General features: G+C 40.1%; 1 protein-coding gene across 3 annotated transcripts in view; it reads right to left on the bottom strand.

Moving 5' to 3' along the window:
• Positions 1-14,997, bottom strand: part of CEP63 (centrosomal protein 63) — a 673,466-nt gene that overhangs the window by 131,547 nt on the left and 526,922 nt on the right. For all 3 annotated transcript variants that reach the window (XM_044070624.1, XM_044070622.1, XM_044070623.1), the window contains exon 12: positions 10,141-10,227. In XM_044070624.1, coding sequence (XP_043926559.1) covers positions 10,141-10,227 — 87 coding nt within the window. The remainder of the gene's footprint in view (positions 1-10,140; positions 10,228-14,997) is intronic.

The following is a 14,997-nucleotide window of genomic DNA, read 5'->3' as shown; positions in this document are numbered from 1 at the left end:
CTGTCACACTACCCTCGTACATATCCTGTACCAGTCTTACATACTTCTCTGGCACTCCTGACTTCCTCATACAATACCACAACTCCTCTCACACATTCTGTTGATGCTATCAATTATTTAGATACTACACAACTGAAGAACATTTCCCAACAGTGTTACACTTCCAAAATATACAGGAAGCCCACAATTTCTAACTACTACTTGCACTATACTAGTGATCATCCATTTTCTTTAAAGAAATGCTTTATTAAGGGCCAAATGATACAAGCCTCTAGGATGATAGCCAAGCACAACCAATTTATGATAGAAATAGAAATAAAAGTACAGATGTTTACTAATAGGGGTTATCCTACGAGTTTGCAAAATCAGATTCAAAATGAATCTATATGAATAAAATATAAGTTTTTTTTTTAATTTGCTCAGCACAACCACAGAGGTTGGCAGGACACCCAGCAGTGTCTCATATAATTATGAATAGACAATGATAGTTACTTAAGAGCCAAAAAACAAACCGATAACTGTGAAACACAGAAAAGGACTGGGAAAGAACTTCAGAGGTGAGTGCCACTCTTAATAAACTTTATTACAGTAAAACAAAAGGTTAAGTGCTTTCGTCCTCCAGTTGCAGGACTCCTTCAGAACAAGTAGCACCAAAAACACAAGTCTTAATATACCCCCATCATGGCCAGTTCACAAAGAGCTAATTGCTGCAATTAAATGGATGAATCAATCAATCAATTATAACAAATCAAAAAAACAAAAAACCTACACACTCTTGCCCACTGGAACATATTATACATTTCTGGAAAACCAATTATGTGCTCAATTCTGATTTCAAGGACAGCTGGCTTTTTTATGGGCATTTTTTAGATGATACGATATTTTTTGGAACAACACTGAAATGAGATAATTGCACCAATTAATTCTTTGTGAATCGGCCATGACGGAAGTATACTACAGCTTACATTTTTGGTGTTACTTGTTCTGAAGAAGTACTGCAACTGGAGGACGAAAGCGCTTAACCTTTTGTTTTACTGTAATAACATTTATTAGGAGTGGCACTCTGCTCTGAAGTTCTTTCCCTGTCCTTTTCTGTGTTTCACAGTTACTTATGAGAGTAAAGAATAGTTGTGTAAGAACTTACCATAATCTTAGATGTCCTTCCCTTCCATGTTGCAGTATTCATAACAGTAGGGAGGTTGCTGCCTGCAGCGTCGACATCCGGCCAGTATACCATAGTCTTGCTTCAGGAGGGTACATGTGACATCCTGCCCAGGGCCATAAACTGACATAGAGTATAAAAGTGACATCTGCACGTACCCTCTTCAGAATGGACTGCTGCATACACTAGTACTCCTGGAGGTTTAAGGAGGGTCCAAGTTGGTAGACCCTAGAGATTCACATGCAGACTAGAATAGGGTACTTGTTAGGTTGTGATTAGTGGAGAGGCTAAAAGGAAAGGTGACAGGATGACAATATCCCCACAGGCCAGTAAGGTATAATAGGCAGGTGAGCCAGAGGGGGCAGGTAGGGAGGGACTGAATACTGCAACGTGGAAGAGAAGGACATCTAAGGTTATGGTAAGTTCTTACACAAGTATTCTATGTCCTTCTATTACATGTTGCAGTATTCATAACAGTAGGGAGAGTGCCAAAGCTTTTAGATATGATCCTGGTCAGAGGATTGGGGTCCTTTGTCAATGAGACCCTGAAGAATAGACCATCCAAACCCGGTTCTAGCCCTGGAGACTAAGTCAAGTTTGTAATGTTTGGCGAAGGTGTGCACTGAGGCCCAGGTGGCAGCTTCTAGGATTGAGGCCTAATCAAACCCCTTGAAAAAAGCAGCTGAGGAAGCAGCTGCCCTGGTAGAGTGTGATTTGACCTGGCCCTGTAAGGTTTTACCATGGGTGGAATAACATATTTCAAAGGATTTAGAGATCCATGAGGAAAGGGTTTGTTTGGTGACTGCCTTCCCTAGAGTCCTAGGATGGAAGGATATGAAAAGCTGATCAGATTTTCTAATAAATTTGGTTTTGTCTAAATAATACCACAGTTGTCTGTGTACGTCTAGAGAATGCACGTTCCTCTCTAAGGCATTTTGGGGATTAGGGTAGAAAACAGGCAGGTTAATGGTTTGGTTTAATGAAAGTTCATTAACCACCTTAGGCATGAAAGACGGATTAGTCCTGAGGGCAACTCTATCCTTGTGGAAAATGAGGTAAGGAGGGATGGCCATAAGGGTTTGTATCTCTGATACCCTCCTGGTAGAGGTAAGGGCCACTAGTAGTACAGTTTTAAGGGTGCACAGTTTTAGGGTTACTGAACGTGCTGGTTCATTGAGTGGCAGTGTGAGTTTTTCTAGGACAAAGTTCAGGTCCCAAGGTGGAGGGATAGGCTTTCTGGGGGGGGTCCGATATGAAAAACCCCTTTGAGGAACAGCTTGACCTCTAATATGGAAGGCAGCAGTGGTAATCTGGGCAGACAGATGGACTTTAACTAATGAGTAAGTTATTCCTGCGTGAAGGAGCTCACACAAATTGGAAAGGACCAAAGAACAGGAATATTCATAGGTTCTTGGTTTTTCCTCTGATACCACCTGGAGAATCTTTTCCATTTAGACATGTAATTTCTCCTGGTGCTAGGTTTCCTGGCCTCCTGCAGGACATTGAGTACATCCTCTGTGTATAGGTGTCTGAAGGGGATTAGAACTCTATCACCCATAAGGTCAATTTCAAGTTGTTCACTTGAGGGTGTAGTAGGGATCCCCTGTTCTGTATGAGCAAGTCTATTCGGTGGGGTAGCCTGTGGTGATTGCCCTTGGCCAGTAGGTAGAGAAGGGGAAACCAGTGCTATCTTGACCAGTAGGGGGTCACCAACAGGATTTTTGGTTTGTCCTTCTGTATTTTGAGGACAACTTTCTGAATCAGAGTGAAGGGTAGAAAAGCATAGAAAAACATTCCCCCCATGAAGGTGAAGGCATCCACTTTCCAGGCTTGTGGATGTGGGGCCCTTATGTAAAACTTGGGCATCTGTTTGTTCAGGGAGGAGGCAAACAGACCGAGTTGTGGAATGAGATCTAGGAATACCTCTCTGTGAAGCATCCATTCATGAGAGGGAGCTTAAGTTCTGCTTAGAGAGAGTCTGCCATGATATTCTCTGTTGAGGGAATGTACACTGCTACTAGATGGATGTTTAGAGTCATTGCTAGACCAGATCTGGATGGCTATGCTGCAAAGGGGATAGGATCTTGTACCCCCCCCGTTTATGTACTACATGACAGTCATATTGTCTGTGATCAACTTGACAGGTCCTGGGAGGAGGGCTAAATGGAGTGGCCTCATTTCTTTGATATTGATGTGGTCCTTTAGTCTTACTGTGCGCCATTTTCCCTGCACAGTGATCTGTTTCTGGTTGTGTTGTAGTACTGCACCCCAACCCAGGTCTGATGCGCCTGTGGTGAGTTTCAGTAGGTGGGCAGGTACCTGTAGTGGGACACCTTGGTTGTGATGGATGGCAGAGATCTTCAGACACTGGAGTACTGTGAAAGAAGTGTCCAGGGGATGGGAGTGTTTGGCTCCATAAGTCTTCAAGATCCAGTGGATCTTTCTCATGTGGAGTCTTGCTAGGGGCAACATGGGTATTAGGGATGCCATGTGTCTGAGCATCCTTAGGAATTCCCGTGCTCTCAATGAAGTAAGGTTGATAAGTTTGTTGAGGTAGATGCCTAGATCCAGGATTCTTTGCTCCTGGATAAAGGCTTTCATTAGGTCTGTTTTGATTCTACATCCCAAGAAAACCATGTCTTGTGTGGCTTGCAGTTTGGACTTTTCCTTGTTTATAGTGAACCCCAGTTGGGTTAGGGTGTTGATCACCAGCCTTAGGTGCTCTTGGAGGACTTGTTTTTGATAAAGTACAATAAGGTCGTCTAGATGTGGGTATATTTATATACCCCGTGTTCTGCAGTGAGCAATGAAGGGTGCTAGACACTTTGTGAACACTCGAAGTGTTGTGGAGAGCCCAAAGGGCAAGGCAGAGAATTGAAAATGCCAGGAACCTACTGCAAAGCGGAGGAATTTCCTATAATCTGGATGAATGTGTATGTGGAGGTAGGCATCCTGCAAATCCAGGGCCACCATGTAGGCCTGAGTGGGAATGAGTGGAAGGAGCAAAGGTAAGGTGATCATTTTGAAGCTGGGTACCTTGAGAAACAGGTTTAGGAAAGACAGATCCAGAATAGGTTTCCATGGACCATCTTTCTTTGGTACCAAAAACATTCTTGAGTAAAAGCCTTTGTTTCTTTGGGTGGGTGTTATTTGTTCTATGGTGTCCTGGGCTAGTAGTTGTTGAATGATAGTGGAGAAGAGGTGGACTTGATTTGCTGGAGGTTGAGGAATTCCCTGGAAGGGTGGGGGTAACATCCACCAAGTCATAAAGAAACCCCTCTGAATGATGGATAGCACCCACTTTTCTGTTGTAATCTTCCACCAGGAGGGTAGGGAGAGGGTGAGGTGAAGGGACAGTGGTGTGTTTTGATTTAGTAATGGTAAGTCACAGTGGAGGTGGTCTGGACTGATCAGACTGGCTCCAAAAAAGGGTAGTGGAAGGAGTGGTGGGAAACCTGGAGGCAGGCAGAGGTTTTCCTTGGTTGCCTGCGTCCCTTTGTCTGATGAGCTGTGTGGGAGGACTGCCTCCTGACAAAGGAAGTTTTCTGAGGATAGTTTCTGTGGTATCTGGATGTGGGAGGTAACCAGCAAGTGTTTTAGCTTTTGTAGTTCTTTTGCCTTCTCTTGAAGGGATTTAAGTTCAGCTGAGGCCTGGCCAAATAGGGATTTAATGTCCGGAATGTCAAGGAGTTTAATTTATACATCTAAGGGCAGTGGCTGGAGTCTCAGCCAGGAGTATTGCCTTAATACTGAGCCAGATGCAGCAGATTTGGATGATGCCTCCACAGCATCATAACTGCACTTGATGGACTGCCTAGTTACTTGGGATGCTGTTGAGTAGGTTGTTACGCTGAGTTTTTACACTGGATTCAGGGGCCTCCAAGAGTAGGGTGGAAGCCTTAGCAGTAGTGCCCAGGACATACCTAGCCATGTAGGTTTGGTAGTTCAAGGCCCTTATAGCAAGAGTAGAGGAGGTATACACCTTTTTCCCTAGTCTGTCCATAAATGTACTGTTTTTAACAGTAGGATAGAGGGCAGAAGAAGGTAACTGCCTAGATGTCTTGCCTGCAGAGACTGCAATAACAGCAAGGTCTGATGGTGGGTTTCTAAAAAGGAACTGGGTGTCCTGTGGGACCTTATAAAAATGGTCAGGACATTTTGATGCTGGTGGTTGTGAATCTGGTGTCTGAGAGGTGGCTAAGAAAGCATTCTGGAAGGCAGGAAGAAAAGGAGGCATAGCTGAAGGGGATGGCTGTTCCATTTGCAGTAGGTCAAAATATCTTTTCTTACTGATACCTCTGAGGCTTGCCATTTAAAATGTTCCCTTATGAGGGCGAGGGTATCACCAAAGGTGAATTCTTCACCAGGGGACTCTGGAGTAATAGGATCCTCTTCCTCTGAGGTAATAAAGTCTTTGGGTGAATCAATTTGAGAGATTCATATGTCACAGAATCTTCATCTGAGGAGAGATCTTCCTCTGATACAAGTAAAGGGGGCCCCTGTAGGAGAAACAGATAGTTGCTGTTGTGTCTGTAGGGCCTGGATTGCCTTAAACAAGCTTTGAGAAAAAACTTCATAACCTGGGACAGGTTGTGATTCTGTGTGTCTTACTTTTTGTTTTCTCTTCATTGGAGTAGATTGTAGAGAAAGAGAGGGAGCCAACGTCTGTGTGGATGGAGGAACAAGAGTAGGGCCCTCCAAATGAATGAGTCATGGTTCCCCTCCCCAATCAGGATCTGATGGCCGATTTGCTTCAGCGGACGTACTCGAGGTTTCTGCCAGACCAGCTTCCATCGTGGTTCCTGGGCCTAGTAAAGAAACAGGGGTCTGAAGAGATCCTAGGCTTTCAATAGTCTCAAGAATCTCCCCTGATGCCTGAGGTGCAGCATGGGAATCAGGGGTGGTTTTCTTGGCCTTCTTCCTCGGTGGCTTTTCAGATGGGCCTGCTCCGTCCTCCATACCAAGAGCGAGACGCTAGAGCCTCTGATTTTCTAAGCAGAGTATAAGCGTGGCCAGATGGCTATGAAGGGTTTTGGGGAACGAATGATTTGCAAATAGGGCAGGACGTATGGTCATGGGCCTCACCTAAACAGAATGCGCACTTATCGTGCAAGTCCTTGTGAGGAATTTGTCTCCCACAAGCACACTTCCCCTTTCTAGTGGACATGTACGTATTAGCAAAACAAAAAAAAGGAAACAATGAAAACCCCCACAGGGTACTTATCTGTAGTGGTCATTTGTAGTGGTCTTCTGAATTAGCAATCTGCTTTCTGAACTGGTAAACTGGAGTCTGACGTTCACTGCAGCAGAAATATTGTGAAGAGGGTACGTGCAGACATCACTTTTATACCCTACGTGGGTTTATGGCCCTGGCGTAGGATGTCACACTTACCCTCTTGAAGCAAGACTATGCTATACTGGCCGGATGTCGGAGCTGCAGGCAGCAACCTCCCTACTGTTATGAATACTGCAACATGTGAATATAGAAGGACATCAGTAATTATCAGAAATAACTGAAGACTCAGCGAGTATGACAACATCAACGACGTTTTAGGAGATCACCCATGCTTTTTGAGACATATGAACTGAAAAGAGAGGTTATAAAGAAGTAATGCTGATCGTGGTTTCAAAAGGTCAGAAAGGAATAGCGGTATGAGGAAGTGTGGGCATGTCAACAATGCAGAAATATACTTGAAGGGTCAAGTCTGCAACTTAGAAGCAATGATCATCAGTTTAAATTAAAATATGCATGCAACTGTAATTCTGTTAGGGTGATATACATTGCATTTTACAATTTCTGCCATTGCTTTTACACTGTCAAGACTGAACAGCCATTAAAAAGTAAATTTATGAGCACTATTATGATATAGTTAATATTAACATTAACAATGCCCTTTACAAGTGCACATTATCCTCCCTTAAAAATAAGTTCTATCTTTTTTTTTTTTTTTTAATACTTGAGCAGGCTTTGCTTAACCCAACAGGTAGGGTATGGAAGCATACACCTGAATATCGAGAATTGTTATGGCAAATAAGGCTAGATGCGTGTACACACCTGGGGCTTAATGACAAGTTATCCATCAGTAGTGTACTTAAAAATGAGAGGAGCTAAACTTTAAACTTGTCAGCTTTATTTCAGTTTACATTTTTAGATTATTCTTACTAACTGTCTTTATATACTTGTTTTCATTCAATTTAATTCTATTTTAACAGAAAGTTTTATAATTATTAACATTAAAAATATGTTTACTGTTTATACAATATATATTAGATTAGGCATTAGAATGTGTTCAATATTTTGTTTATGAACAAATGTGGTTAATTAAAAATGTCACATGATTCAATTAATTGTTCTATAAATTAGTTTCACTGTTGTTTATGTAATAGTTCTGATGAAGTCCTGATTTAATGCAATGGGGCAAAATCACTTAATATGGTGTGTGATTAAATTTATTTTCATAACTATTTTGTACTCAAACTGTTGTTTTCCTGTCTGTTTTTACCATTATGTAGGACCTCGGTTTTTTTTTTTTTTTTTTTTTGTTATGGATCAATCACCAAAGTTAACTCAAACTAAATGTGGAAACAACTTTTAAAAACAGCAGATACGAGAAAAGTCTGTGATCACCCACTGTAGAAATTGCACTGAAGACTGCCACAAAGTGCCAGAGTGGTGCTCCTACTAGTGGCTAACACTCCAGATAACAGAATAAATGAAAGAACTGTACTGCAAAATCCTTCTGTGATTGCAGCTAAAGAATCAGTGATCTCTAAAGTACCAACATTAAAATTCAGATTAATGTGAAAGTTGCAATTTTAACAAATCTGGATAACAGCATAGCAGATCTTTGCTCTAAAAATGCCTGTCTGCACCTCAGATCAGCTCAGTCTTACTATATGCTGACACCCTTCCTGCTTCTTCTGGAAGATTGCAACAATGTGCTATCATTCTGAATGTACACAATTCCAGCACAGCAATATTGCTACTACTTGTTATTAACAACACTTGTAGACCACAACTTTTGACTTCATCATTAAACTATTCACATTTTAAATTGTTCCCATTATTACAAGATGTGAGACAGGGAGATGGTGTATCAAACAGTAGGTATAAAATTGCTAATTATTAATTTTATATACAGCATTTTCCAACAAATGTTGAAGCAAAAGCATTTTCTAACTCTATGTACCACCTGTGAACAAGCTACAGTTCAGAAAACATTAGCAAGTTGACTCACATTTTCATTTTACAAAAATAAACGTTAAAATAATGTATTATGTTGCAAAACAAACTTGTTTTAAACAAAAAAGTATAATCATGTATCATCACGCATGCAAACACTTTTTTGTAATAAATAAATAAAATACTTTGTTTCACAGCATTTTTTTTTAGAAAAGAATAGCTTAAAAATGCTTCCAAATGCGAAAGTCTAAACTGCTCATGTTATACTTGTGACATTAATATTAAATGCTGGCAGGAGACATGCATGTAACTTTGGGATTCACCTCTAATTATGATAAATTAGCAAGAGTAAATACTTGTGAAGTAAACTTTTTTGCCAAGCTGTTATTTAACAGGGTGTCAATCACCTAACTGCCTTTCAAGTACTTATGCTAATCCAACAGAATTAGAGCTGGAGCCCAAAGTGACATACAATTCTCCTGCTGGCATATTAACATTAATGTTGCAAATATGGTGTGAGCAGCTTAGATTTTTGCATTCAGAAACCTTATTGAAGCTTTTTTTTTTTTTTAAAGAAAATAGTATGAAACAAACTTTTGTTTTTGCACAAAAGTGTGCTCACGTGCATAAGGATACATGCAAATATATATATATATATATATATATATATATATATATTTTTTTTTTTTTTTGCAAAACTATAAGCTTGTTTAGCTTAACTAAGCTTGATCTTTAAGTCAGCTACACTGCTGAAAAGGGATAAAGCCCTGACTGCAACATAGGTGGCCTGAGTTCAGTTAGCAGCCTGGGCACTTATTGTTGCTGCCAAGGTGCAGAACAGGCATGCACTCTACCAGAGCGGGAAACACTGAGGTGGGCAAGAAGCCATGGTTCAAGGAACTGACAGGACAGGGCAATAAGGAGCTGGCAGTAACCTGAAGTCACCAGTGATAGGTGCAAAAAGAGTGTAAACACATACTAATATATAATACAGTCTATTCGGCGAAGATGTTGTTCACGTTCCACAGAATATGATGCAGCAAGTTACTGCTCCTGCCACAGTTAGCTAGGGTAAGAGGGATGACAGTGATCTCTGCCACCAGAAGATACCCAAGTAATCAGAGGTAGCAGTGCAGTCCTAAAGGTGAAGGTGAGTGTATACACTATTGTCAAGGAATCATCATGACAAGTTGGCACACACAGGGATGGCAGGATAAAGACCCTGCTCTTTCTGTAAATAATCAGTTCTGACACACAGAAGGCTGGTCCCCTATCAATACTTTCTGACAAAGTGACAGTGCAGCTTGTGTATATAGCAACTAATTAAATCAAGGGCAGGGCAAGAAGTAATTGTATGAAGCTAAGAGGACGATGCCAACTTGGTAAACAACTAAGGTACTACAAGTCAGTAATTCAGAAATTCTACAAGGCAGGGGTATAGCCACAGAATTCCATTTTGTACTCAAGGTCACTTATTGCTGCCCCTAACTCACTTGGTATTACTATATGTACATCTCATAAAATGATGTCCCCCAAACACTTAATAATGCATGTATCATTTTCAACAGCTCCCCTTATACCTAGTACTGATGATATTGTTTTGTATTAGCAATTCTCTTAAGCAAGGAATTAATTTAAACAGTCAGAGATATATCATGTCCTGAAAAAGACACAATTTTCTAAGTGATGTTAGAAAAATGTACTCTATAGAGTATGCCTAACTACACCCTTGCTGCAAGGTATCACATATTGCAGTATGACAGCTGAAAAAAACACATAAAATAACTGGACATACTCCAAGTGTACCAGATTCTATTTGTTCCAAAATCTCTACAAGATGCTGATTTTCAATTCGAAGGGTCTCTAGCTGGACCTGAGTGACCTGGGGAAAATAGGAAACAAAAGAAAGTTTAAAATACATGCCTTAAGTAATTTGACCATAAACAGCACTTTTATTTAAACAAGCAAAGTACAAACTAAAGCTAACAACTTTACTAGAATTAAAATACATAAATTCCCCTGACTCAATTCATAAATAATGTGCTTTTTTCTACCACAACCAAAATACTAATACACCACCTTTACAGGGTACTACAGCAAAACAAACACGTGTCACACCTGTTACAGTGGTTCTAGACTTTTCTTCACTGTTCTCATTGAATTATTACAGCATTTAAACATGTGATCAGAATATTTTGACAGAAAATGTAAAACTATGTTTTTATAAATGTGAGCACTGTGCTTTATTTTTGCCTTATACTAAAAAAAAAAAAAGGCAATGGAGACTATTTTTCTCCATTGCTTCTATTGAACAGCACTGATGTACTGAGCAAACGTAGAAGCTCAAGTCCCATACACATGTGCAGTACATCAACAAATGTGGAGGAACACTATGGTGCTTTTATACAAATGCATTATTTAAGAAACTAAGCAATTTCTTTCTTAAATAATGCCACTGTATAATAGCAATAATCCACGAGTGGGTGTGTTTATAGGAGGATTTACTCACTCGTGGGCTATTATTTAATGGTTCCAACTTTCATGACTCACTTCTTACTAATAAAACCAAAGGACTACAAAATTAACTAATCAGAAAAACTTCAGGAATTGTAATTATATCCTATTTTATCCTATTTTTTTATAGGTTATGTGGAGAAGAATGTCAGGAGTAATTTGTGACAGACAGGTACCAATAAGAGCGAAAGGGAAGGTCTACAAGAGGGTAGTGGGACCAGCTATGTTATATGGGTTGGAGACTGTAGCACTGTCGAAAAGGCAGGAGTCAGAGCTGGATGTGGCAGAATTAAAGATGTTAAGATTTGCACTTGGTGTGACTAGGATGGACAGGATTAGGAATCAGTATATTTGAGGGTCAGCTCAGGTTGGACAGTTTGGAGACAAAGCAAGAGAGGCGAGATTGCGTTGGTTTGGGCATGTGCTGAGGAGGGATGCTGGGTATATTGGGAAAAAGATGCTAAGGATGAAGCTGCCAGGTGAGAGGAAAAGAGGAAGGCCTAAGATAAGGTTTATGGACGTGGTGAGAGAGGACATGCAGGCGGCTGGTGTGACAGAGCAAGATGCAGAGGATAGGAAGAAATGGAAAGAGATGATCCGCTGTGGCGACCCCTAACGGGAACAGCTGAAAGAATTTGATGACTTAAAGGTGATCGATAAAACAATGCCTAATTAAGTTCTAGTTGAAAGTTTATGCCTGTAATGGACCTCTAGAGAAGCCAACACAAGGAACCTAATGCTTAAAATAAAAGGACAAAACAACTAACAGAAGCATCTAACATTAAGAAATAAGCGTCTACATATAATCAGAAATCAGTCATTACGTTTCTTCAAAACAATCTTGCTAAATATATAGGAAACATAATATAATTAAGCAATAACCCATGACTAGGTATGGGTAATTTTGGATTTACCCTCTGTTGGTGTGGTTTGATCACGACAGCTTCAAAGGCAACTGTGGGTAAAATCCAGAATTACTCACACCTAGTTGCAGGTTATAGGTATCTTTCTTAAATAATGTGATTGTATAACAAAGCTGTAGTGTTCTTCTGCATTTTCTGGTGTACTACGCATAGGACTTGTGCTTCATGCTTGTTCAGTACATCAGTGCTGTTCAATAGAAGCAACGGAGAAAAAATAATCTCCATTACTTTTTCTTTTTTCAATGAGGCAAAAATGTGAACATTCCTCGATCGTCCAGACAGTTCAGAGGTATGACATTCTGCCTAGACAGTACAAACATACAAAGAAAATCAGGTACATTTCTGTTTCTTTAGCTTTACAGAATGTACCTGATTTTTCTTGTATTTGTTCTGCTCTCAGTAGCATATATCAATAGAAAAGACTGGTCAATGAATGGTACTTCAGCAACCAACATTTTTTCTACTGATAATGCTAGATTTACAAGGGGCATGCTGGTTGGGCTGACGAAACAGTGAGCACATTTTTAAATACTAATGAGAAGTCATTGTATAATTTAACATACTCTATACTATCTCTGCATAAAACCTCAGTGATCTATTTGGGAAAATATTTTTTAAGGTAATAACTACTTTTTTATACAAGTAACCAACATTTAATGCATTTACATACATTTAACCACTCAAACTCTAATACCAGTACAAAAAGGATAGTTGTTTTAATTAAAAAATCAATAGCAAGTTGGGACGTCCCCACTCTGGGCCAGTAATCAAACAGCCTGAATCCTCACCACTGACACTGGAGAGGGACACTCACTTGGAATACAAACGGATACACTCAGTATCTTCAGATGTAGACCTCTCTGCATCAAGCACAATTTCCCTTAAGTGCACACACAGAACACACTCAGCCCAGGGTCTGGGTTTCTCTCCCCGTCTCTCCCCAGGTCCCCAATAACACTCCCCACTGGTACAGCTGTAGGGTTAGAGCCTCAGCCGAAGTCCTCCTGCACCCTCTCTGTGAAACCAGTACTTTGTGTACCTGCCCCAAGTAACTGACACACACACAATGAGATTTAATTTTCACACACATACACCTGGGAAAGGCTGGCACAGACTACCCGCTCTACCAACTTTGCCAAGACTATAAGGTAGACTCACTGCCACCAGACAGTTACTATAAGGCTCTTAAAAGGGTATCCAATTATATTGAGCAAACTTAATATTAATACAAATGGTAATGTTGACCAAACAGCAAGGCTTCCAGGATCACCAAATAAATATGTGCAAATACTATCAAAACATAAATATTTTTCTAAAAGGACCAGCCAAAATCAGAAGTTAAAATATATTTAATAATAAATAAAAGAAAAAAAATACAAAATATCTATTTACAGTAAACACCAGAGTTTCAGCACAGGAAATATTAAAAATAACATTGATGGAAAGTTTCACACAGTTATAGAAAAACAGTATTTAGCTAATCTCAAGACCAACAATCTCAGTAGATAAAGTGAATCTCAGACCGAACAGTTTAAAAAATTACTATCATGACTGACTGTTTATTCTTAAACTTGTATACAACAGAGCTATTTTCCTTAACTCCAATTACTAAATTCAAAAACACTGCTTTGTTTCATTCACTGATGTCCACTGCATTCTATTCAGTGTCTTAAGGGAACCACAGTCTAGCCTGTTAAACAGATGCAGAGGTACAAAAACAAACCTTAACAGGATAATGCCCTTATCACAGGATTCGTAATGCACACACACATGCACACATGTGGAAATGTGCGAGCGAGCACACACACACACACACACACACACACACACACACACACACACACACACACACCTGCAGGAACATTTCCTAAGAGCAGTGTATAGTATGTGAAAAGAAACTACAGTACCTGATGAAAACCCACATGGACACACACAAGACATGCAATCAACAGCAAGTACAAATACCACAAGCATACAGTCAATTTTCTTTGTAAAGTGTATGCTGTGGAAAGGCATTTTATTTAAATAATTTCCTAGAAAGGTCTGCATGATAAAAGTGTGTGTACATGCATTAATTATACGAAATTCCCAGACAGAATACTGAGATGCACATGTAAGAACAATGGGAGAAATACAGCCACAATTAAAGATGCCTTCTGCATTCCAATGAGTCATAGAACAGAGGAGGGGGCACTGCCTCAGTGCTGACAGATGTATTTTTCATGAAAAGAACAGTGCAACTGACACTATGCTGCTGAGAGACATGTAGACAGTATTGAGTAGCAGCGCTGCACTCCACTCAGTTCAATGGGCAACAACATGTGTGAAAAGAGCACAGTGAACTAGGAACATATCAGAAATAATACTAATTGAGTATCAGAGGTAGGACAATGGCTGACAAAGGAAACTACTAGAAAGAAAGGTCACTGCACATTGGAATGACAAGAGTAAAGGAGGTAGGCTGCCACACATAAATAGGTACAATTCAAGCAGTCACAGAGTTAAATCATCCCAGGTCCAGAATGCATAACCATTTTCCAAATAAAAAATACCAGAAAAGACTGACAGCATTGCTTTTTTATTCAGCATCTTGCCTTCTCCTGAGGGGAGATCTATGGTTTGCCTTCTGAGCCACCAGGTTCCCAGTGGTCCTAGTTCTTTTACATCTACAAAAATCAAACATTCTCACAAATACCAGAACAAAGGATTGAAATCTTCACCATCATGCAAGTAAAACAAGGTGGGGAGAGAGGTTTATTAAGCAGTGCCCTCCCCACCTGTGGAATAGAGTCCCATTGCAAACTAAGCAGTGTGACACATTATCTTCCTTCAGACTGGAACTGTACAATTCGCTAAATATTCTCAAATTCACCACTGGCTTTACCCCTGTTTGAGGGAGGAGGTTCAGTCTGAGAGTGAGTACAGGAAAGGTGTAAATGAATTACATTATGAAAGTAATAGGAATACAAAAAAGGGGATGCCAAGTCCAGTATGCCTCCAGTGGTCATCATCCACAGTATAACTGCCAACTATTACTCAAGTCATGGCAGTTCATATACTAAGACTGCACATCCTTTACAGACAGACTGCAAGGGCAAAGACCTCAACTAGTTTGGCTGCGGTACTCTTGTATTAAAACACACTGTAACTGTACAGCCAGCTTATGAGTGAATAGCTGTGTCTATGCACCATCTGTGCTACTGTCTGAAAGTAAT

The sequence above is a fragment of the Protopterus annectens genome, chromosome 4.part1 (genome assembly GCF_019279795.1).
Source record: "Protopterus annectens isolate FY-2018-M chromosome 4.part1, PAN1.0, whole genome shotgun sequence".
Lineage (NCBI taxonomy): Eukaryota > Metazoa > Chordata > Ceratodontiformes > Protopteridae > Protopterus > Protopterus annectens.
The sequence above is the reverse complement of the archived record's forward strand: the minus strand, read 5'-3'. Positions and strand labels throughout refer to the sequence as shown.